Source organism: Sturnira hondurensis, unplaced genomic scaffold (assembly GCF_014824575.4).
Source record: "Sturnira hondurensis isolate 20B ecotype Veracruz unplaced genomic scaffold, ASM1482457v3 Scaffold0000880, whole genome shotgun sequence".
Taxonomy (NCBI): domain Eukaryota; kingdom Metazoa; phylum Chordata; class Mammalia; order Chiroptera; family Phyllostomidae; genus Sturnira; species Sturnira hondurensis.
Window position 1 is genome coordinate 12,427,830 of NW_028073511.1, and position 25,959 is coordinate 12,453,788.

At 48.2% G+C, this 25,959-nt stretch overlaps 1 protein-coding gene across 1 annotated transcript in view; it reads right to left on the reverse strand.

Moving 5' to 3' along the window:
- The window catches only part of TRAM2 (translocation associated membrane protein 2), a 75,236-nt gene that overhangs the window by 26,462 nt on the left and 22,815 nt on the right, over positions 1-25,959 (reverse strand). Inside the window, exon 2 of the mRNA XM_037054818.1 lies at positions 9,256-9,319. Within this exon, the coding sequence (XP_036910713.1) occupies positions 9,256-9,319 (64 nt within the window). The remainder of the gene's footprint in view (positions 1-9,255; positions 9,320-25,959) is intronic.

Consider the following 25,959-nt stretch of genomic DNA (forward strand, 5'->3'; position numbering starts at 1 on the left):
GCCAGAGTCACAATATTCCACAAAGTACAGCTACGGACTCACAGCATCAGCATCACCTGTGAGCTTCGAGATGTACATTCTTGCACACCTACCCCAGGCTTATTGAATCAGAAACTCAAAATATAGCCAAGAAATCCAGGTGATTCTGATTCACGCTAAAACCTAACAAGCACTGATGTAAACAAAGCAGCTGCTTTTCAAAATCAGACAAATGAAGATCAAGAACAAGTAAAGTTAATCGGGAGACAGACAACAGGGCGGTATTACACTGAGGGGCTCACTGGCTAGAAGGGACACGAGGACTCAGGGAGGGCTGTGCCTTCACCTAGATGACGGTTCAGTACCTGGGCGTGCACACGGGTAAGAACTCATGTCGCTGGGCTCTCAAGAAACGTGTACTTTCTGCATGTGTTATGTGGACTTCAATAACATTTCTGAAGAAAATGACGATGCTCTCCATATGGTGATAAAATGATATCCATAATGCATTATTTAGTGTAACGAAAAAGCAAGGCATAGATAAAATACACAGTATTCCACTTACTGTGCCAAAAAGGGAAGAAAAGAAAACAATGTATTTGTATTTGCACGAAGAAACCCTGACAGGTGACCTAGGAAACTCCGTAAGGATGCACAGGGCATTCGGTGACTGCCCACAGCGTGTCAAAGGAGGGAGGGCAGGTGGGAACAGGACTTTCAGGCTACGTTTCTGTATGGATTTTACTTGAACCACGTGAGTCTTTTCTATTCAAAAATTTTTAAATAAACACCATCTTCAAATTCTTCCTGCTTTGTACAAATAAAATTTTAAAAGTGGTGTCCTCCCTACCTCGCTGCTCTGTTTTCTTGTTTTGTTTCCCTACCATGGCCCAGACCAGACATGAAAGACCTGAAGCTTGTGTCTAGAGTGGCCAGTTGCCTACCCTGTGATCCAGGGTCTCTCTGCCTCAGTCAGCTTTTCTGGACAATGGGGAGAATACCATCTACCTTTTCTCACAAAGCTATAAGGATAGCGTGGATAGCCGACTTAGGAACTGGAAAATAATGTGCTATACAAATAGGTGAGATCATTATGACTACTTCCAACAGGAAAAATCAGAAGCTAAAGGACAAAATGGTCACCACCCGGCACACACAAGAACACTCCCCTTGGGGTGCTGTTGTAGGCTAATGCTACGAACAACTCTAAGTCATTCACTCAGCATTGGCTCTGGGCCTGGCACTGTAGTGAGCACATCTCATAAGCGGCATCACTGACTCCTCAGAGTAATCCTGAGAATTAGCATCATCTACAGACATGCGGCTGAGGCTTGGAGACCGGCAGTAACTCCTACCACGCGCAGATGCCAGGGGCCAAGGTCCCTCATCCTTCCCCAGGCCTCTCTGCTTCCCGGCTCCCCTTCAAAGCACACAGAGAGTACATTCACTCAACCCCCCAAGGTGCCAGGGAGGAAAGAGGAGCTGAGGACAGGCACAGGGCACACGACCCAGGGCACATGACTGCATTCTGAGCTCCACCCCGGCCCATCTCCCCAGGGGGCCGGCCACATCCTCTCTGACCTCCCCGCGGACGACGTGGCCTGTGGCGTTTGAACTGTAAGCACCACTGTGGTTCCCACGTGCACACACACTACTCGGGGCTGAACGGTGGTTCCCCGACCCAACACAAAAAAAGACGAGCTGGAGCCCTAATCCTCAGATGTGACCCTATTTGAAGATAGGGTCATCAAGTTGAAATAAGGTCACCTGAGCAGGTCCAAATCCAACAGGATGGGTATCTCTAAAAAGGGGAATTTGGACACAGACAGACAGACGCACATAGAGGGAAGACAGTCATCTGTAAGCCAAGGAGGAAGACGTGGAACAGACCCTTCCCTCACAGCTCTCAAAGGAACCAACGCCGCCGACACCTTGCTTTTGGATTTCCAGCTTTCCTAAACGTCAGACAGTACATTTCTGTTGTGTAAGCCACCCAGTCCGTGGTACTTTGTCACCACAGCCCAAACACACACGCAACCCCCATCCCCCTCGGGATGCCCAGAGAAGTAAAGACATAGCTGAGGAGTCTTCAAAGTTCTATTTTAACCCCATATTGCATGACTGGATTCTATTTTCCCTAGTTTTACAGTAAGGTAGGGAGACAAGAAAAAGACATTTTTATAATATAAAAAGATATGGCAAAAATAAGAGAACTGTTAAAGAGAATTTGGAAATAAAAGTGCTTAGCTTCTGCATGGTTTTCTTGATGTGCCATTTCTTCAGTGAGGTGGTAACACCCACTGTGGCCTTCAGAAAAGAACAGGCACAACCGCCGGGGGCCAGGCACACAACCTCCACCAAGTTCACAAACCTCAGGCTTCCACCCAAACCAGCCAGGCCAGGCCACAGGTAGCCAGGAAAGAATGCCCACAGCTGCAGAAGACGTGAACTTCCTTTTTAAAATTCACTGAAAGCCATTATTTCCAAAAAAACAAGTGAGTGAGAAAAATCGTCCTACCTAGAAGGAAGAAAAGTTTTGATCAGGAGAAATGGAATGTACAGAAGCAAAAATGTGGGGTGGGATCCATGTCAGAGACTGGGTGAGGGAAGGGAGAGGGCCAGCTGGCTCAGAAGTGACGAAGGAGAAGAGGCCACCGAGGCCACAGGTCAAAGTCATCACCACCAGGGCCTGGCCTCAGTTCTAGCACTTTTGACTGGTTAACAACGCGCCACCACAACTCGGCGGTTCTCCTTCCTTAATCCTCTGGACGTTCCACACTGAACAGTATCAGGAACTTCTCGGGAAACTGGATGAAATCAAGTTTAGGCTGGAAGGGGTCACTTCTGAGGGGCTGGTTACCTGAACAAAGACGTGTTCACTGTGTGAAAATTCATGGAGCTGATGTCTTACAGTCTGTCCGCTTTTCTGTACAATTGTCAGACTTAAATAGTAAGTGCTATGGTCTGCACGTTTGTAGCCCCCCACCCCCTCCACCCCAATTCCCATGTTGGGATCCTAGCACCCAGCCTGATGGGGTTAGAGGCAGGTCCTCCAGGAGGCACTGGGTCATGAGGGTGGAGCCCACAAGGATGAGAATGGCGCCTTACAAGAGACCCCCCCCCCACACCGAGCCCCAGGCCACTTCCACTGTGTGAGGGAGGACACAGCGAGAAGTCTGTGGCCTAAAACACAGCCCTCACCATGCTCGCACTGATCTCAGACTTCCAGCCTCCAGAAGTAAAAGAAACAATTTTGTTGCTTATTAGCCATCCAGTGTGTGACATTTTGTTATAGCAGACTGAATGTACTAATAAGACAGTAAGTTTCGGAGGGCCTCCAATAATGCCAGGGATGCTGAGATCTCAGGTTTCTTGTATTTGTACAGACTTCGAGGCCAAAGATCTCAGTGGCTGTCTGGTGTTTGGTCCGAGGGACCAGGATGGAGCCAGGTCTCTGCCTCCCTAGGTGGGGTCCCTCTTCGCCCACCAGCCTGTTTAGCAAACCTAACCTTTCCACAGCTTCCCTGGGCCCTGGTGCTGCATGAGGTGTGAGAAGCCCAGCCTTCCCTCTGCCTTTACTGGAGCATCCTTGGGACTGTCAATCAGCCCCAGCTCCCTTGGCTATAAAAGGGCTGGGCCAGCCCACGAGTCTCAAGTCTCCTCCAGCCGGACAGGCCGCAGGTCTGCGTGGGGGACTTTCATTTGTAATCAGTAAGGCTCCCATCTCCAGGATCATTGTTGCCCACCTGTCTCTTCCCTTTTTCGTTCCTCACAAGCTCATTCTACAAAGAGGGGTTCAGTTTGGTATGTGATGCCAATCTTTCAAGTCCATAATACAAACACAAGACAAGACTAATTCCTGCCAGCCAACGCAGGGAACAAAAACACACGCGGAGCCTTGGATAAAGTCCTTCGGCTGAATGAGGCTTTAAAACCATCTGTCTGAGGTTGTTTTTACAGGGCAGTGTATCTCATCCTAGAAGGGACTGTGAGAACAATGGCCAAGCTATGGCGTGGGAGGTTCCTGGGTTTTTCATCTCTAGCTTCAAAATGCCACACAGCAGCTGGTGGCCATAAAACTGGCTGGGGCCCATAGAGCCCAGGGATGGGTCCTTGTCACCTTTCATTACTGCAAAACAAACCCTTCTCTGGAAGAGGTCCCCCACCCTCAGCCTTTTGTTCTAGGTGTGCAGCAGCAGGCAGGCTCCAGGATATCAGAGCTCCAAGGTTCCTACCCACACTGCCTTGCAAACGTGTCTCTGACTTCTGAGGGCACCACAGCCTGGGCCTGAAACCACATCCACCCAGTGGGACTCCCTACCTCCCCTGACCCTGCAGACCAAACACTTATAGAAAAAACAAGATTCAGAGAGAACAGAAAGACACAAATGAGTCACCGGATTTCATGGGTTGCCGTGTCATACTTTGGGGGTTAGAAGGATGGGGTCATTTGAAAGCCTAGTTGGAGCTTTCTTCCCAGGGTGCTTAGAGCACAGCTTCTGACTTTAACCAGGAATCCATTTCTGACACAGTAGGTCTGTGGTGGGGCCTGAGAGGCTGCAGTTTCTAACAAGTTCCCAGGCATGCTGATAGTGTGGGTCTGTGAAAAATCCGAGTGGCAAGTACTTGGGAGGTCTCCTGAGGTTCCTGTCCTTGGGAAACACGAGGGTTGAGGCAGGGACCATCACCTTCAATCTTGCAGATGAGAGGTGGAGACCCAGATGTTAAGTGGTTTGCCCAAGACAATTCAGCAAATTAGTGGCACAACGCCAAACAACCTTGCAAACACTTAGCCTGTTTGAGTCACCTGTTCTACATCATAAGGGAAGCCAGCAGGCCTTGAGTACGTCTGTGCAGAAAAAAAAATTTTTTTTCTAGCCTTTGCTGACCTTGTACAGTCTGTATATCGCTCACCATAATACCAGATGCTTTATGGTATTTTCATCAGAAAGAAGACACAGAGTGTCTAATGGTAAGACCAGAAACCTGACATTTTATTCCTTGCCAGAGCTGGACAGAGTACATGGCAGGCAGACAAAATACAGAATAGCCAGTTAAACTTTTTCACATAAAGAGTAATTTTCCAGTATAATTATGTTCCGTGCATAATTTGAGATATACTTACAATAAAAAAGTATGTGTTGTTTTATCTGAAATTCAAATTCATCTGGTGATCTTAGACTCTTTCCCCCTAAGTCTGACAACCCTGATAGGGTTGCAAGTGGGAATAAGGAGACCAGAGCCTAGGGATCTGGTAACAAGGAACATTTCCCGCTTCACTGCTGCTGACCTTAAAGAAGACCGCAGGAAGCTGGCGTGGCAGGCACTGCACCAGGATGCACAAGTTATTACTGTGACCACTGTGCCTATCTCCTCTTTAAGTTCATCTCCCTGAACAGAGCTTCACCTTCCTAACTAACCTATAATGTGACAAAACCCTACATTTATGGTGTTATGAGCTGAGTCGTGTCCCCCAAAACTCATATGTTGTTGAAGTCCTAACCCTGCACTCCAGAATGTGACCTGATTTGGAAACAGGGTTGTTGAAGACGTCATCGGCTGAGATGAGGTCATAATGGAGCAGAATGGGCCCCTGATCCAACATGACTGATGTCCTTGTCTGAGGGGGAAATTTGGACACAGAGGCTGACATGCACGCAGAGCGAAGGCCATGGGAGGGCTGGCCTTGTGCTGCCACAAACCAAGGACCGACCAGAAGCCGGGAGAGAGGCTGAACAGACCCTTCCCTAGAGCCTTCAGCAGGAGCATGGCCCTGCTGGCTTTGATCTTGCCAGCCTCAAGAGCTATGAGACAATCCATTTCTGTTATTTCAGCCACTCAGTTTGCGGTATTCAGTACTTTGGTTACTGCAGCCCTGTAAACAAATGCTGAGAGCTGGGCAGAAGACAGCAGAGAAGAAACAAAGCAAAACAAAACAAGCAGGAGAACTCATCGACGTTGCCATTAGCTGTTTTCCGTGGATCCTGGAACCTTAGCCAAGGGAAGACACAGGGATTTAGAAATGGTGTGTAGGAAAACACTGAGTGCTCTACAGAAATTCAAATTTTAAACATCAAGGTGAACAAGTTACACACTACACAAAGAAGAAACCTTAGAAATCAGAATTTTCCCGTGTTATACAAAATGGATACATTCCCAAGCACCTCCAGCCTTAAAGAGGCTTTCGGGGAGGGTTTTAAAATTCGCAACCTCAAGAGACCAGTTAGTGTGAATAGGTTTTTTCCCATGAGAAGTCTACTTTCCTTCAGTCCTTACAAACCAAGCATTACTGGATCGGTGATTAAAGAGCTCAAAACAAAATTAGACAGGCTATTCTGATTTCATTGTCTCTCTTGATTACTTGCTTGTCATACTTCCAATAGCCCCAAAAGGCAAGATTTAAACAAAAGATAGGCTATACAACAATACTTTAGTCTCCCTTTCTAAAGTAACTGAAACCACCACAATTCAGTATGAATTTTAATGGACCTTCACCTTTACCCAGAACTTGCTCTGGCCTGGAGGATTCCAGGGGCAGAATTCCATAGCCCCACACCAGGAAAGTGCCAAACCCAGCTGGCCCAGTCCTGCTGGCCTTCCTCTACTACGCGTGCCAAGGTGTTCGTTTCTCGAGGCCTCTGGACATGCCGAACCCTCGGCCTGGAATGTCCTTTCTTCTCTGCAGATCCCTCTCCCTATAAACACAACTTCCTACACGTACACAACTTAATGTCACTTTCTCAGAAACTTCTTCAATCATCACCCTTTTATTTTTCCTTATCATATAATCTTACAAATTCTTTTGCCACAACTATTGCAGCGATAATTATTTATTGTTTGCTTGCTTATTATCCATAAATGGTAAGACTCATGAATCAGAGATCAGATGTGTTTTATAAATTACACCCAGGGGCTGGTGCAAGGGAAGCACACAAATATTGCCCTGGCTTGATCAATTAATTATATAAAACAAATGAAGGCATGATGTAATTAATACTGGCACACCCCCAAAACATGGTGGGATGCTCTTTATGCTCAGAGGCTGGAGGTCAACCCTGGAGCATAAAGTCTATGCGTCTCATCCTGGCTGTGAAAGGGACACTTTTTAAGATCAGTTATCACCCTGGCTGGCATGGCTCAGTGGATTGAGCACTGGCCTGCAGACCAAAAAGTTGCTGGTTTGATTCCTAGTCAAGACACATGCCTGGGTTGCAGGCCAGATCCCCAGGTGGAGGCATGCAAGACGGAAGAGATTGATGTACTTCTCACACATCATGTTTCTCTCCCTCTCTCTATAAAGAAAATTTAAGTATTTTTTTGAAAAAAGATATCACCTGTCTACTAATTTCTCTGAGAAAGCCTACACTTCTCATCCTGGCTGTGAAAGGGATGTTTTTAAGATATCACTTGTCTATGAATTTCTCTGAGCAATCCCCTGATCACGATCTGGCTTCACATACAGTCCCTCCCTGGAATGAAGGCATGCGGTCCGGGGGGAGCACACGCCTGCTGTGGCCCCAGGGCACCGCTCTCTCGCAGCAAGTTAACAAAGCCCTGCTGGGTCCTGATCTGGCATCCTATATAAATTGTCTTTAGGGAGAGATGTAATGAAAATACAAGTATGACATTTGATAACTGAATATCTCTTTATAAATTGGTAAACTAGCATTCATTCTAACATTTAAAAAAAGAAAAACATATATTTTATGCTATATATTTTACGTTTACAAAAAATTAAGATTTATGAGTTCTATGCATTAGATGGCAGAGGGTATTTTGGCAATGCATATATAAAACCTTTAAAATTTAGCTACTACTTGACCCAGAAATTCCAAGAATAGGAATTTATCCTAAGAAAATAATTATTAACACATTCGAAAATTTATTCACAAGAATGTTCACTGTAGCACTATTTACACTGGAAACTTAAATATCCAATAGCATGAGATAAAATAGATAATTTGTGGTAATCCCTATTAAGAAATGCTCTATATGCAAAACGTCTTAATGAATGGAATGGCAATGACACTGTATCCGAACAGCAAAAGAAGTAGGATAAGGGCCCATACTCCAAAATGATAACTGTAGTTTTGCTGGATAGAGGGGTCATTTATGATTTTCATCTTCTTATGGAAGATAAGAAGACATGCAACATTCATGTAAATGTATTTTGGAAAAAAGTTATTTAAAATTAAGCAACCAAGAAAGGACAAATACTATATGGTTCAACTTATATGAGGTGCCTAGAACAGTCAAGTTCATGGAGACAGAAAGCAGAACGGCAGCTGCCAGGGGCTGGGGTGGGAGAGAGGTGGTGAGGAACGATTTAACAGGCGCAGCGCTTCGGTGTGGCGAGACAGAGTTCTAAAGACGGACGACGGCAATGGCTGCACAATAATGCGAATGCAGTTAATGTCACTGACTACACACTTAAAAATGGTTAACACAGTAAATTTGACGCTATTTGTATTTTACCACAATTTTAAAAACAAAAATTTTAAATGAGTAAATCATAACATTAGCTAGGTTTAGAGGTGTCCTTGTTACTAAAATTTTCAGGATCTAAGAGGACAACTTTGTGGACCACGCAGCCCTGAGCAAGACAACCCGCTATGCCCACCAGGGCTGGAGTGTGCCATGGGATGGGCAGGCACCCGCCTGGCTTCCCGTCTCCTGGTGCTGGCCACAGCGTTTCCTGTCTCTTCTCACATGGCATGGAGTTGCGTCCTCTCTTGCCAGCATCCCTTAGTTGGTTCTCCTAAGAAGGAACTGATTTGGCTGCCCCAGAAGCAGGGCTTCTCCCAGAGCCGGGCCACAGGGACTGCAGAGGCCAGGCAAGTCCAGAAAAGATTTGAAGCCACATCCTCCATGGGCCATGGGTTAGGGGATTTGCCCCCAAAGTTCTCCATCTAGTCATCGGGGGAGCCCGGCAAAGAAAGGAATCTCGCCTTAAACTCACCTCTCCACTACAGAATGGAAAGGACAAAATTAGATTCAGCTAACAAAAATTCTTTCTTTATTCATCAAGAGGGTACTCAGGGCTTTGCAATGAAAAGAGGAACATGCCTGGTTCCTGGTGGTGCACCCCGAGAACCAGGCTGCAGAGCCGTGGCTGGGGCTGAATGTGGTCTGCAGCTGCATCTTAACAGGAGAAGGAGGTTGGGTGCTGACTTTAAAAATCTAAGAAGACCATACAAGTACACAGGAAAAGGAAATTTTGCAAATCCTTCAGAGTTAACAGGGCCAGGGAAAGATAGAGACTAATGCTCCACTTACCTGCTGTAGGCACACTAACGTTATACTGAGGTAAAATAAATAGGAAGGCAGTCTTGGCAGTGACCTGTAAAAAAAAGGAAAATAGTTCCAATTTAGCCTTTTGGGGACATCAAAAGGATGAAGCAGAACCTACCACCAGCCCCCAGGGCCCACCCCTTTTACCCCTCAGACCACAGGCCCCTCCAATGAAGGGGTTCACCTAAAGCACAGTCAGCACTGGCTCTGTTTCTCTCCCATGTAATAGCATCCCTCCCAGTACCTGAACCATGGGCAAACAGAACAACGCTGGGCCCTGCATGGAATCTAGATTTGTACTCACTGCAGAGGGAATGAAATAAGCTGTGCTTGACCAGCCGAGAGATCACAGATAAGGGTACAAATTTGTCTGTTGTTCATTCAATTAGTTCAGTTATCCAGCATTTTGGAAGGCAGAAACTAATAGAAGATGAGGTGCCAGCCTTCTGGAAGCCCATGGCCTAGCTGAGGATTCCCCAAGCATATCGGCTAACTACACAGTAGACAGTAGCCCCAAAGGTGTAAGCCTGAGCCTCAGAGATGGAGAATTCCAGCTGCTAATTTCACATCTACCCTACCGTGGGGCATGGGACAAGGCATAATACTGCACACTTCTGGTTTACTTATTTCAAAAGCTTCCTTTAAAATCTTAGTTGTGCTGTGAAGAAAACTGTGGTTGCCACCGACAAATCAGTACTCTGGCAATTTCGCCAGCAGGGGAGACATGACAAAACGTCGGGATTCAAAACTGAACTTAAGAATCGGCTGCCTGGGCTTCAACCTGCCCCTGCCACTTGCTGGCTCGGCAGCCATGAGCAAGCCACCTGACTCCCGAGCCTCACTTGCCCAGTCTGTAAGATCAAGGACATCTGCAGCACCCAGGCTGGTCTGGGAGACGCTGTCTAAAGCTTCCCAGATGTTTCTGAAGTGCAGCTGGGGCGGAGGCACCACCCGCACTGCTCTGGAGCATGTGGGAGGTCAGGGGAAGAGGCCAGACCCGGGTCTTTCCAGGAAGCCTCTAGAGACAGTTCATCAATAAAAGAGTTACTGCTCCTCCTCTAAACAAAAATGTTTAAAGGAGGCACTGTGGGTATGGGGAAACGTACTGGGCATGGCAAAAAGCAGCATGGAAAGCAGGAATGACGCACTACAGCCCTCTGCGTGCGTCCATGCCTGCAGTTCCCAGACAGGTTACTGTCCTCAGCCTTCTCTGTCCAGTGGAGGGCAAAAACTCTCCCCATCAGCCAGACCCATTCCTCTCCGGGGCATGTCGTTTGCTCTTTGTGCACAGTGAGACATGAGCCTTCTTGTGCATGCCACTGTCTCAGCCGTGTTCTGTCACCTCAGAGGGAACTGTCAGATGAGACTAGGTATGCCAAGGCACTCTGACGAACACAAAGCCCTCTCCAAACACACAGGCATTTCCTACGCCCACCCAAAACCTGGTCGCTGTCGTCCCAGACCTTTTCTAGGAGCTACTGACCTCTCTTGCAGTCCAACTGCCTCTATTTCTTTCCAACAGATGTATGGATGCTACTTCAGCAAAAATGTGCTACACACTTCTTTCTTTGGGGGCGTTTTGTCCCCCTCACCTTGTATTCTATAAGCCCCCCAAAACCCTACTAAACAGAATCTCACTCATCCTTCACAACCCTGTCGACTGGAACCCCTGGAAGCCTTTGCCATCTGCCAGGGTGTGACATGTTCCTCCTTGGGAGGTGCTCTGCAGCACCCCCCACCATGCCACCGCATCCACCCACTGCCCTGCAGTGCTCCTCGGGAGGCGCTGCAGAGGGCGGGCTGCGCCGGCTCACCTGTCCTCATACCCTTCTCGGGTAGCCAACCATGAGCACACAGGACGTGCTCAGTAACTGCTCACTGGAGGATGAAAAATCAAAAGTGGAGTCTGTGCTGCTTACTGTCGCTCCAGCTGGCCTTGGTCACCTGTCACCACAGCCTTCTCCTTGGGAGCAATCTAGCTGCTGCACCACCCGAACCTCACCACCACCGCCACCCCAGCCATGGCAGTCTCTCCCAGCCTGCATGTGGCCCAAGTTGGCCACCTTTGACCTGACCACCCGGCCACACAGGCTGCCTGGCTCTCGTGAGGGTGAACCTTGCAATTCCATGTGTGGAGAACTGGTATTCCACCCTGACTGCACATGTGAATCCCTGGGGGAGCTTTTCAGAGGTCTCTGCCTGGGACACCCCCAGCCAATGAAGCGCCCCCCCCACCCGGGGCACCAGCGTGTCAGTGAGCCCCCCAGAGTGCTGTAACGTGCAGCCACACCTGGAGACTACACACGTAGAGCCAGTCCCTCGACAACCCCTCAAAGTGGCCTCTCTGCCCACCTCTGTCTCAGAAACTTTTCCGTGTCCCGCATAAAATTCACTCATGTTTATGTTTATTTCAACTTCAAAACACACCCTTTTAAAAAGTGAAACAATTCAGAAATAGGTAAAGAAAAATCCCAATACCCACTCGACCTTCTCAGCTTTCCCTCCTCTCCTGGGCCTCCGTCCATGTTTGGGGCCGGCTCTGAGCACTCTCCCTGTGCACGTACCCATTTGCAATTTACGTCTTTCCTTTTATTTTGAGATCGTAACTTGAACTGTGACTATACAACTTCACCTGCAGGATTAAAAACTAAAAAAAAATTTCAAAGACCTACAACATCAAATACCATGTAAATCATGTCTTTAGCTGGTGATTTATGAATCAAATGGCCATTGGGGCATCACGGAGGCCCAGGGACAACAAGTCCCCTCCCTGTAGTCAAACTACAGTTATGTGGGAAGTGTGTAGGTGCACCTTCTGTTGACTAAGGCCAACATATAACCAGGCAGCTGCATAACAAAACCTCCCTCATACATACTAGAGCCTTCCATTAACTCTTCCCACAGGGCCACCCCTAAGCTTCCCATTGAAGAGCCCGCCCAAATGAAACCGGTTCTCTGTGGAGTGTGTACAAGTATGGAGTCCACTGCTCTAACTACTGAAAGAATCATCGCGGTTTTCTTTTGTTTTTGTTTTGTTTTAAGTAAGACAGACATTTGTCGCACGGGCTGTACATACAGTCTTGCCCAGTCCAGCGCAGTCGGTCTGTGGTGTTCACAGGAGCTCTGAGCCGCGAACTCACTGTGAACACTGAATCAGCGAACTGAACTGCTACTCTAGGGGAAACAGTGAGGTTTCTACAAGTCTCTGGTCACACCACTTCCTCCAACAGATCAATACATAACCTCATTCCGCATGTGTTTTTGTGTTAAGATGCTGTAGTTATTACCAACGGTTGAAGCACGAACACGGAACTCAGGGCCAGCGGTGCTGTGACGGGTGCCTGAAGGATGCACATCTAACACACACAGGCTCTCCGTGCGGCGCATCCCAGCCCCGCGCTTAGGGACACAAGAGCGCTGCAGCACCACACTGTGAGGGCCACTGCAAACAGCAAAACTACCAACCAAAAAGCACAACAATGCGAAAACAGTGGCACTAAACAGGCTGCGAAAAGGACACTCGCTTACTGGAGAGCTGAGCAGCATCTTGTTAGACCTCAGCTGGGAACATGCTCATTGGGTCACTCTTATTTTTTCGCTGCTCTGTGCGGGCCCACGCATGCCCACAACATCACTGGGCATGCTGATTTGGGGTTGCAAGGACATTGGTGAGTACACGCAGACATGTGACTGTGGAGAAAGCATCAAGCACCCTGGGACCAGCACCATCAGGCCAAGAGTTTGTCCTTTTTAACAGCTTCACTGAGGTGTAACTCACACACCCGTTGTAAGTACACAGCTTTCTGGGGTTTATCTTTACTTGTTTTTGAACTCTCCCTTCACTAGAACAGAAGTTCTAGGAGTAGGAATCTTACCTGCCTTGATTATCTTCAATCCTCAGCCTACAGCAGGGCCTAGGCCATGGCCAGCACCCAGCAAGCACTTGTTAAACGGAGGCCATGATGAAGGAGCGGAGCCGGGACTGCGCTCTGTTACCAGACTGACCTCAGGCTGCCATCTGCCCACATCTGCACTCCTGTGCACGTCCTCTCTCTCTCCCTGGGCTCAAGCCTACGCTAAGCACATAGTAGGTACCTCAACAATATGTATTTGATGAACTAACACTGCAAGCAGCTATATTATCTAGTAACCATAAATGAAGAGTTAATGAATGTTTTCTCAACATGGTTCTGAGATAAAGGGATCTAGGGCTTTGATTATGGCAAAAACTTATATTCCAGTATTTTTCCAGCCCTACCCCCTGGTAGTAGCAGCAGAAACCATTCCGAATCATGCATCTTCCTTTGTGGGCAGCCATGGCTGCTCCCATGCTACCATGTCTCAGAGCAAGGTAGCATCGGTTTCCCTGTTCCACGGATGAAGAGGCTAATCCTGGGGCACAGAAAGGTAAACTGGCCTCCCGAGACCTCACAACCTTGCAAGCAGAAAGACAACATTCAATTTGATCTTTTAAGTTTGTTCCAAATACAAATGTAGGATGTATAAAATATAGCACACAGAATTGAATGGCAAATAAAAGAGGCAGGAAAGGAGCTTTGGCAAAGAGAAGGAGAGAATGAAGCTGACCCACAAAAATGCATTACGGAAAGTCCTACTCATTGGCTAAAGGTGGCCAGAAATTCGGCTCTGAGCTTTCTTCAACACCATGTGAAGGAAGGAGTGATCGGCTCCTAGATTCACTACGTCCATGAGTTAAAAAAACAAAGACTATCAGAAAAAGCAACTCTACTTCTCCAGCACAAAACCATTCTCTGTGATTTAAAAGGCCCTTTGCACCCCCCAAATTTACTCCATAACCCTCTCCTCACCTCAGACCAGGGAGAAAGCACCGAACAAGCTCCGCTCTGCAAGCACAGAAGGCTGAGAAACTGGAGCCTATTAAAAATGTCACTCCAATTATTTCCCACCCCTCTAAGGCTGTTTATAGGAAACATGATTGAATTTAATAGCATTTTAAATGCCAGGCTCAGTGGGTGAAAGGTTAAAAGTGACAATGTGCTAATACACTAATGCAAAGGGAGAACACTAAATTATGTAGGAGGGGCCACCTCCCTCACTCCCCCCTCCCTCTCTCTCTCTCTCTCTCTCTCACACACACACACACACACACAGAGCTTCACTGAACTTTTAACTAAAACAAGGCATCAAACACAAAGGCAGTGACATTGAGCAAGCTTGTGTAGCCATAACAAAAGGAAAACCATTCCACATGCCGTGTTCTATTAGGGGCGCATGAATCTGAGCTCTTGGTTACAAGCAGACGAAGGATGCCGGTGAAACAGCTGCTTCCAGCAAAGTATCCTGGACTTGGACTCCAATCCCAGTTCAGCTGCAGGGGGCTAGCTATTTTACCTCTCTGGACCCGTTTTTTCCATGCATTAACAACAACAACAATAAGGACAGTTAATACTATCAGGTGTTCACTCAGTGCCAGACATGGTTCTAAGTGCTTTATATAAATTATCTCAGGTAGTTCTCACAATGACTCCACAAGCTAGATACTAATAATATCCCCATTTACAGATACATTGGAAGCACAAGGCCAACTAAAGTGGTTAGAATGGATGTCCTTAAAGGTCCTCTTCAGCCTTGGCAGCAAAAGACTCTCATTTTATGATTCCATTTATTTGTCAGCACCTGAAACACAGCCTCACTTAGCAGTCTTCCCAAAGTTCAAATGATATTACCGCTTCTCCACCTAGTGAAGACGATGTCTGGCTATCACATCTGCCTGACTGAGAAAGTGCGTTAACTCGAGTTCACGCCAGCCTGCCAGCCAGCCACAGACACTGGGTACACCCAGGGTTCCAAATGCCCCAATCTGTTCTCTTTCCCCTGCAAGCTGATACCTGGGCACCAAAGAGAAGATAAGAACTGCGATGAAAGCGGATTCATCACGTTCCTTTGAAGTAGTATTCAGGCCTTTGGTTTGGTTTATTCTGCTTCTTGGCAGACACAGCCATGGGCTGGCACATGGGAGGGGCTGTGTTGGCAGACGAACCACCAAGAACAGGACAGTGTATGAGATCCCGCGTTCACAGAAGCAGCTCTGCTGTAGGTTGTATCTATTCTACCCCATGAACAGAGCTCAAGGGCTGACGGGCAATGAGCCGCGTGTGGCTGACCAAGAACCCCTCAGCTGACGGTGAGCACACCCGTTTCCTCCTTCGTTGGAAGCCCAGGTAAAGCCACGTGAAGCCTCTCCCAGCTTAGCCAGTCCTCAGGAAGCCAAACAGCCTCCACTCCAGCTCTCCCCAAATTGATTTTGCATCTCTGTGCTGAGGTTGGTGGATAGGAAAATTTCAGTCAGACAGGAAAACATTTTAAAGTTACGCCCAATTGGTGGGGAAGAGGTTTTTTTTTTTCTTTTTTTAATGAAAGAGTCTTTTAGCCCTTGTTTCCTGGAGTGTTTGCTCCTGAGGTTCTTGCTTTAGGAGAAGCCCGCCAATGCGGCTTGTCGACTGCACAAACGCGTCTACAGCCAGGACTCGGTGTACGTGGTTTGCAGACCCTCCGTCACTCAACAAAAGGCAGATACAGCTGCAACAAAGATGCTTTTCACTCTTGCTTTCTGAGATTCTCCATTTTGGATGACCAGAAGCTACTAGGAGGGCTCAGCACCTGCAACCAGGAGGCTGAGTTCTGACAGTACCTTTCTGTGTGGCTTTTAGCAGCGCCTAGAGATTCTGTTTTCTACTTGAAAACTGCCTCGATATAAGAATTATGCAACACACACAGCAGATGCTCTACAAGCCCAGGTTCACAATGCTGAGTAGATTCACTATTAATGCCATGACACGGTTTTATATTAGATTAAAAAGTTACAATGTCTATTTATGAGAAAAACCCCTAACTGGAAGAGCCACAGCAAAATATTACTTCCTTTATTATATTCATCAGTCCCAAAATCTAAACTTTATATTGGGATAAAGAGGAATTTAGAAAGGGTCACTTACAGAGTTTTAAACACCTCTGAACTTGGGCTTTAAAGATCCATTGGAAGACTGAACTTGCCATGCTATTCATCCCCAATTTGGGAAGCCAATAAGGTACTGAAAACAGGGGGTGGCCTGGGGACAGCCCTTCCCTACTTCCTATATATACACAACTTAATTATAACTTTAGGAAGTTATAACTTGAACTTGACCTACCATGTGCCTTATAGTCAACCTTAAATAAAATATGTATGTTCTCATAAAATAAATGTTTCTTCTCTGAAGGACTTAATATATATACCTCACCTTCTCCCTCAAAAAAAATAAAGAGCCCCGGATCACTATATCTAACCCTCTGACTTGATTATACACTTCAATCTTCTTCACCTCCCTCTAGGAGCCTTCCCCTTATCTGGATAACATGCCATACGCATAAACCGTTTCTCATGGGAGCTAAAAACAAAGTAATAATAAAGCAGTGCTCACACAGAATAACTGTGGAGATTATCTGTGTCCGTAAAATGCACTTCCCTCCCCACATGGCAGACTCCGGGCCGCGGGCTGCTCTGCGGCCACCTGTAGAACACACGCACCGGTCAAGACAAATTACTCTCACTTCCAACCCACAGCCACCTGTTCAGATGCNCACCTCCCTCTAGGAGCCTTCCCCTTATCTGGATAACATGCCATACGCATAAACCGTTTCTCATGGGAGCTAAAAACAAAGTAATAATAAAGCAGTGCTCACACAGAATAACTGTGGAGATCATCTGTGTCCGTAAAATGCACTTCCCTCCCCACATGGCAGACTCCAGGCCGCGGGCTGCTCTGCGGCCACCTGTAGAACACACGCACCGGTCAAGACAAATTACTCTCACTTCCAACCCACAGCCACCTGTTCAGATGCAGTGTCTGAAAAACAAATTAAAAATCAAAGACAGAGGAAAACAAAGAAAGGGTCTCAAAGATTACTGAAGAGTTACAGTCAGGGAATGTCGTAGACCTGATTTCGAAAAGGGGCCGCTGCGCCCACACACCAGCCACCATAGCTACTGTTGTAGAAGAAGCCCTGGTTCCGTAAGGCAGGAAACACAAAGGCAGCGGGTACTTCTAACCGTCACAGATGTGCCTGTGACGACCAGTCACTAATCACTGGCCATTGGCAAGAGTGGGTGCCACAGCCCAAGGAACTTATGGCACGTCCTGGTATTTGGGGAAATGAGATCATTCAGGAGCTCCAAAGACCCGGGGTAGCTGGAGCAGGAGGGGTGCCATTTGCTTCATTTGCTTGTTTACGCTTAGGGAAGGAAAGAAGAGGCAGACGGTGATCTACCGCAACCACTTTTAATTATTCTCTACCATCTGGAAAGTTCCCTGCTCAAAACATCAGCATGTCATTCCTTACGTTTTGACTGAAGGCCCAGGCTTGTGGATAAGAGCTTGCCAGAAAAATGAACTTTGAGTTCACAGAGGCAGAGCAAAGCGAAGCCGCCACCAGGGGCCATAAGCCAGGTCTGTTTGCACAGGTAGCCTCAGGTCCCTCTGGCTGTTTGGTCAGGTCACATAGACATGCCGTACCCCTGGTGTCCACCTCCACCCAAATTTAAACAGAGCAAAACAAGGGCTGGAAGGCAAATAAACAAGTTTTTAAAAGAAGCCATTCTGCAGTGATTTTTGATGTGTGACTTCTGTGGTCCCCTTTCCACACACCCCTGCTCCATCAAAGGGTGTTAATGAAAGACATGAAGTGATGGGCCCCAGTGAAGGGGCCACCGAGGTACATCCTAAGAGCTGTATTCTTCCACACATAGCAGGAAGACAGGTCAGGCCCAGGCTCAGACCCACCTTCATTATCCTACTGGGAGGCACAGCAACCTATCCTGCTCACAGGGGCTGGGCACTCAAAGCCCATTCCGGGCCGGCCTCCAGCCCAGGTGCATGAACTCACAGAGACCTGCCAAGGTCCGCCTGCATGAGGGCACCTGATAAGTAGGACTTAATAATGACGATTTCATTCAGCTGAGTTAAATCAAGGCCAAGAAGGTTAATGGAAAATATATAGCACTCAAATATCCCTGTTCATCAGCAAATAATATTCACAAGGGAATATTCCAAATAGTCTTCAAAGTGGAAAAGGAAAATAACAACATAAAAGGCCAGAGGAGCCAGAAAAAAATGTGCTACAGATAAACAGAAAGGACAGTTCTAACCCCAAAGGCACGACCTGAAGTAAACATGATCCACACTCTGCCACAAACCAGTCCCTCCGTCCCCCTAAACCAAACAAAGTCTAGTCGAACATGGAGATCTGTTAAGTGGCACATTCCACATTTCTCCCTCTCCCCACCGCCCTCACTCACACACAGCAATACACATCACTACAAACTTCATTTTACTAATCGAAAGTGGTGTTTTAAACACCATGTGAAAATGTGTGGTGCTTTTTCTTAGACTCTCAGCACCCCAAGGCTGGATGTGACCTCACACAGGGAGAAGGCAGCCCAGGAAGAAAACCAAACATCAGAGGGAGAGGCTGGACCTCAGTTTCAACTCGCAGCTGGTCTTCAGAGTACGGGGGGAGTGTGCACACACCCTCAGCTGGAGCTCCGCGCATCAGCCCACATGCTGATGAATCCAGGCCTCAGAGCAAGAGCCTAAGGGCCAGGTATCCCCCACCCCGAGCCTGTTGGGCAACTCTCTTTTGGGGATCCCCCTGAAAAAGAAGGAATAGGATTGTCCCACTGCCTGGGACAACAGTGACCTTAAGCTCTGGCCGTGACACGCAGATAATCTTTATGCAGAAGAAGGGGAGGACACACCTAGAAACACACAAAGGGGAGGGAAAGAGGAAAGAAAGCCTGTCCCGGCCAAGGCCTTGGAGGAGGAGGGCAGGGAGAGTGGGTCTGCTCTTTCACGCTGCTGCCACTGCTGTCCTGTGCTATGCAGGCACCCTGAGGAGGAGCCAAGGCCATGGCCTGCAGAGGACGGGTTAAAGCACTACCCCCAAGTGCTGTTTTGCTGTCTTCCCTGACTGCCCTGGAAACACCACGGAACCATTTTGCTAAGATACCCCAGATCCTGTTCCACAGTCCTCCATGACTCCCCGGTGCCTTGGATAGAATCAGGATCCCTGCCTGGCATCCCGGGACTGCACAGGGGCCCAGCCATGCCTTTCCAAGCCTCGCCCCTGCAACTCCCAGACACACAGACATGCCCCCACCCTTCCACTCCAAACAGCACCCCAGGCAAGAAAGGCGCCACAGAAACCCACAGCCCAGTTGGACAAATCAGTTAGCAAATGCACAGCAACACTGTCATTACTAGAGGTATATACAGGCTATTCAGAGGACCAGAGGGGTCCCCCAACTGAGACAGGGACTAAGTCACCTCCACTATCACGGAGAACATCACCAAGGAGGCCCTGTCCGGCCTGTATGCTGAAGGGACAGACAGGTCAAAGAAGGCAGGAAGGAGGCTGCACACACTAAGGTAATAGGTGGGAGAAATAAGACTCTCAGAGAAAAGAAATGGTTTGTGTGTGTGAAAGGTGAGGAGGCCGGAAGCCCGGCAGGAACCAGGTCTATGAAGGGCCCTTTATGGTAGGAATAAAAATTGGACTTTATCCTACATGTGGGAGGTAGCCATTTAAGATTTTAGGCAGGGGATAACACAATGAGGTTTCCATTACAGACAGTTCATTCTGCTCAGAGGATGGGCTGGGGCAGGAGGGGTGAGCCAGCAGCGTGGAGGCCAGTTAGGAAGGAGGTTGCTGCAAGAAGGGATAAAGGTGATGGCAAGAGACACAGGACAGTGCTAGGTGACTTTCAAAGACTCAGTGGCACAGTTAAGGTGAGGGAGCAGTCAGGTGTGCCGCTCTGGTCTTGTTCAGGCAACAGATGCACAAGCATAAAACTTAAATAAAACAGGCCAGGAGTTATGATGGTTATTCAGGGAGTGGTATATGGATGGCAGCAGCATCCACCCTAGAGACAACAGCAGCAGTACAGGGACTGGGAAGGGGAGAGGAGGCGGAGCCTGGGAAGGACCAGCTGGAGGGTCCAAGCAGCCATGCCCAGGGAGGAGAGACATCAGGAGTCCTGCACAGGGCATGTGGACTCCAGGGCAGACCTGCCAACCTGGGACGGTCGTGTGGGCTGCACAGGTGCAGTGGCATCTTAAGTTTTTTTTCTTTTCCTGATGGATGCCAAGTGGCTGGAATGGTGCTTAGCACACAGTGGGGCCTCAATAAATATTTGTGGAATGAATGACAACATGAAGAGCCCATCAGATTTGGAAAACAAAGGTCCCTGGGGACCTTGGTAAATCAACAGTGGAGGAAATGAGAAAACAGAACTGGCGGACATGGTGGACGTGGCGAACTCAGAGCGGCAGAGTGGAGACCAAACTCTAGACAGCTGGTTCAGGCTTCCGGGAGCTAGGGGGATGGGTGGCCAGGGAGGACCAGGAGAATCCTGAACCTATGCGAGGTGAAGAGGAAAACCACAAAGAGAAAAAATGGTTGGGTGTGCAGAAAAGTGAGCGGGGAACCAGAGAGGAATACAAGTCAAGGGGTATTTCTTAGGAAGTGAAATCTAGGGCCACAGGAGAGGGGTGCCCCAGGGGGAACACAGGCCGTGGGCAGCTCCCCTGTGGGGCCCCACTGCCTCCCTGCTCCCTCTGAAGTTTTGACACTTGTCTGGATACAGAGAAGTGGCTCAATTCATCCCTCTGGAATTGATGTGATCCTGAGGAGGAAAGAGGAGGTTGAAGAGGAATATGGAGGAAACGGGGAGAAAGGCAAAAATAAAATCGACACCCCCCCTTCACATTCACAAGGAGGCTAGGAAATGTCTGTGCTGTTTACTGAACTCTGAACCAGCGCTACACTGCCTCTCTCAGTATGACTTGACTTCCGTTCACGTCCCAAGACAGAAAGGCAGGGCCACCTGGATGAACTGACAAGAGGGTGGCTGTTCTGCGGGTTCCAAGGTGAAACTGTCACGATGCCAGCCACAGGCCATCGAGAGGCCTCCAGCTTCCTATCAGTCTATCATCCTTTGCTGTCTGTGGCCGAACTGATGGGGTTCAGAATGAGAACCCGCAGACATGCAGATAAGCATCTGGCCATGGGCCAGGGTGCACGTTCTAAGGCCTGCAGTGACAGCCACCAGAGCCACAGGGGTGATTCCAGGGCTCTCCCTTGGATCTTACAGTGGGACTCCGAACAGATGTGTCAAGGAAAGAATTAGAGGGGTGTGTGTGCATGTGCATGCTCAGACATGTGCAAAGCTGGCAGGTAACACACTTTCACATGCCAGAAACATGTCTTTGTTTCGCACTGTCTTATAGAGAGAATTTAAAAATACATATTAAATCAATTCTTTAATCAAAAAATATTTATTGAGCACATGCTTTGGGCATGGCACAGTGCTACAGGAGACACAAAAAACTGTAACATCCACTTCCTTACCTCAGAGGCTTAGAGACCAAATTCAGGAGCTAAGCTACCAACCTAGCCCAACTCCCTTACTTCAGAAACGATCAAACTGACCACTCTTTACTGAACATGTGACTGCAGGCCAGACAAGGCTGAGATACTTAACATGATTGCCTCACATTACCCCCAACAACCCTGGAAGGGACAAGTGATGTGTGAGATTTCATTAACTGCCGGGCACTGTGCTAAACACCAAACAAGATCACCTCATTTAACCTCCAACTCTAAAATCAACTATTACAGCTACTGACTCCTACGATGTGCCAGGAACTGCTCTAAACACAGAAACTATCTCTCTTAATCCTCCAGAAGTCCTATTGTACCAAACAAGTGAAGCTCAGAAAGTTTAAGACGCTTGCCCAAAGGCACACAGCCAACAAGCCTCAGAAGCGGGACGAACCCACGAGACCCTAGACTGTGACATCTGGCTTAATCACCGTGCCACCTGAATGGTGTGCCCCAAAATAATGATCAAAGTCAGATTCTGACACGTGACGAGTTAGGTTTAAGACAAGATGTCATGAATCAAGACACAATTAGGTACAGAACATGTAGAAGCTCTTTTCCTTTCTCACAGTGGAGACCATGGTTTTATTCTCTCTGCACCCCCACTCCCCTAGGGTCCCTGTTAAGTGCTCAGGGTTTGGAGACCTAGGGATCTACCTCCTGCAGGAAGACTTCTGGGGGCGGAGGGTCTGGATGTGCTGTCAAGGGGCTCAGAAAGGACGAGAGGAGGCCTCCCGCTGGACCCATCTAGCTCGGCAATTTTTCATTTTTCTCATTTTATGGCATACAAACTAATTACTAAAAACCCGTGGCAACCCAAAAAGTACATTTTTGGCAATCTGACCAAAAAATAGGTATAATTTTGATTCATTCACACCCGACAGCTATTGTGTTGGCTGTTGTCATTTTTTAATTTGACAGTCTAAGGGAAAAGATGTCAGTTCCCCTAATTAGTCAGGTACTGCATGTTTTTTCATATAGCATGTTGGTTGAAAAATCGCTGGTCTAACTTAATGAAGTCATGGCAGCTCTGGGGGACCATCTACTGTGCGGGCCAACTTTAGATCTCAGCTGTCTCCACTGGTTTCAAACAAGCCAGTCTAAAATGGGAAGAGGAAAGGAAATCCAACCTCCAGACCCTACTTAAAGCTTTTATTCATTCATCCATTCATTCCATCATTCTAAAAGCTACTGGGCCCCAAAGTCAACTGTCTTTGTCTACTGTGTTCATGGAGATATCCTCTATTCATGCACACTTTGTGTTTCAAGCCTTGCTTCCCAAAAATGATGGGAGCCCAGATAAAGAAACAACTGCTTCCCACAAATGAGAGGTGATACTGTAACAGAAAAACTCAAAAGTCTTTGCTTCCAGCCACAGAACGCTAAAAGCTGCCCCACATTTCATAACTTACCAATTTAATTTTATCAGTTACCTAATGGACAAGCGAGTCTAAGCTCCTCCGAGTGAAACTGTCAAGAAAGTAATTTCCTGTTGGATACACACGTTCAAAGACTAGCGGTAACTGGACGCGGTGATTAGAGTCCCGTTTATGCTACACTGGCAACGGTGCTAGGTCCCCGAGGGCTTTGTGAGGGTAAGAGAAGGAAATGGGTTTAAGTGGCACTTGAGTATTAGGTGAACTAGCCCCAAAAGATGGAAGTGGAGACATTTAATGTGCTGCCACTTTTAAGAAGCATGAGTGATCCTGGTCTCACCAGAGATCGGGGCAATATGTGGATTAAAGTAGCTGTGTTACACCCTTTAGCTCACTGCAATCAGGAAACATCTGTCTGAAGTGCCTGTCGTCAGTCTGTAGTGTTTCAGGAGCATCAGCCTCGCCGTGCCACCCTTTCGCATTGCCGCTGGGTGTGAGTGAGGCAGGATTCAAAGAGGAGATAGAAAGGACGCTGTGCTACTGGGCTGGATAATTCTCCACTTGGCCCTCCAGCCCTATTCTCCACACTGCGGTGTGACCCCGAGCAGAGAGCAGATGCCCTTTATGGAGTACATCAGTGGGTTTCGTGGACCTCTGGCTCCAGCTGAATCCGCAGGAGAAGACGGTGTTCCTCACCTGGCACCTCCCCACGGGGCAGTGTGGCAGGGACTTGATCCCTATCAAACGCCCTGCCCCTCACCTTTGGCTACAGCTCGCCTGCATTCCCTCACTTTCATCCTCTCTCCATCTCCCTGACATCTGCAGTTCTGTGTCCACTCCATACCTGGCCCTTCAGGCTTAGGGGCATGGCTCCAATTTTTCAACGGCTGGGAGAGTTCACCACCCCGTGTCTGTTTCCGCTGACCCTGTCTCCACCTTCTTCAGTGCCTCAGTAACGTTTGCTGAGTGACCTCATGTGTTTCCTATGGGACCCTGACTCGTGCAGTAATGTTCCTCAAATAAAAGGCTTAATACGAACACAACCCGCTAATGATTAACATGGTCTACACAAACTCAGAACAGGTCACTTCGAATCAGCAAAGATCTCTCCAAAACACACTGGGAAACCAGTGGGAGGTGGACAAACAGCCACTCTCTAAGGGCCAGCTAAGTTCCAAAGGACCAACTGTGTTGACAACCAGGATAAGAAAAGGCTTTTCTCTGTACAGAACACCCTGGGACTGGCTTCTCACAAACTCAAATCAAGACAAAACCCCCACTATGGGTTAGTGACCACCTGTCTGAGTGTCTCGAGAAGCCTCCACTGAAGACGGACTTGGGGGACACAGACCCTCGAGAACACCACTGACCTGAGGCTGCAGTAATGAATCCCAGGCCTGGCTTCACGAACATTCAGCCACACTTTAGTGCTGATTTTGGAAAAGCAATACCCACTATGAACAGGGAGTCATTTTATACTGGCAAGTAATGTCTTCTAAATAATATCCGATCTGCCTCAATGAAGTGAAAGGCTTTCTCTGTGTGCTCCAAGTGCCGCATAAAGGGTTACTTGGGTGGAAGGGGTGAGCCAGGGAGTCCCTAGCCCAGTACCTCTGGGACACAAAGAGATTCTTTTCCCTTTTATTTTTTCAGGATACAACAGGAATTGGAGTGAGAGTGGGCTTGAGGGGGAGAGTGCAACAGGGAGGCGGGAGTCCGAAAACAAACGGGCCACTTATCTCCTGGGTGTCTTTCTACCTTTTCCTACAGCTGAGGAGCCTGGGGGCAAGTTGTCTGCCAAGCTTCCCCGCCCGTGTAAACACTCCGGCACCAGCTGGGGTTTGGAATCTGCTGAGTCCCTGCCAGCTGGGGACGTGGAGATGGGTCAGATTAAAGGAATGCTTAATGAGTGAGGGGGTGGGGAACAGAGGCTGTATTTACACAGAGGGGGTCTGCAGGGGTCAGTAAGGTGCTGGCCAAAGGGGCCTCTGGAAGTGGAAAAATATGAAGGGAAGAGGAAAAGGGTTTCAGTGTGCCCAAGCACCACGCCCCACCCAAATGGCCCAAGGCTGTTATGTTCATTTATTTTTTTCCTTTTAAAAACTGACTTCTTTGTCCCCGACTCGGTCCCCCTGCACCCCACCCCCCCACACATCTCCCAAACCAATTACACACAGCCCTTTGAAAGTTTCACAGCTGGCTGCTTGAGAAGGCTCAGCGTGATCAGACAGCACGGACACTCAATCCTCTGCAATCCCAATTTGGGAACGTTAACACGGAAACCCAAGCCACGTGCTGACAAGCAGGCCCTGGGCCACAGACAGAGGCCAGGCAGGGGGAGAGCACAGAGAGCCAGCAGTCCCAGGCAGCCATCCTGGCCTGGGCCTCAGACAGAGACTTCAGCCCAGAGGGCAAGGATTTGGAGGAGACAGCCCATTGGCTCAGACCACCGGGCCATCAGGCCCTTCTGCTGCCCTGTAGAAGGCACAGGGACGGGATGGAGGCAGCGGGGAGACGAGAGAATGAAGTGAGAATGAAGAGAATGAAGTGCTCGTCCACCTGATGAGCACTGGTGGACACACCTGCTAGGCAGGCCACCTGCAATATCTAAACCCCAGACGCTAAATATACCACTAAGAAGAGGAAGCAGGGAGCACTAAAGAGCACATTAAAAAAAGCACTGGTGGGAGGCAGGACACCTGCTCTTGGGCAGCTAGCTCAGGCAGGGGCCAGATGTGGAGTGGCGCCTCAGGCTACTGCCACCTCCCTCACTAGGCCTCAGGGTTCTGATCTTTGTAGGGGGTGTCCTCTGAAGTTCCCTTGCCTTCCCTGGATCTTCCACACAACCAGAGCA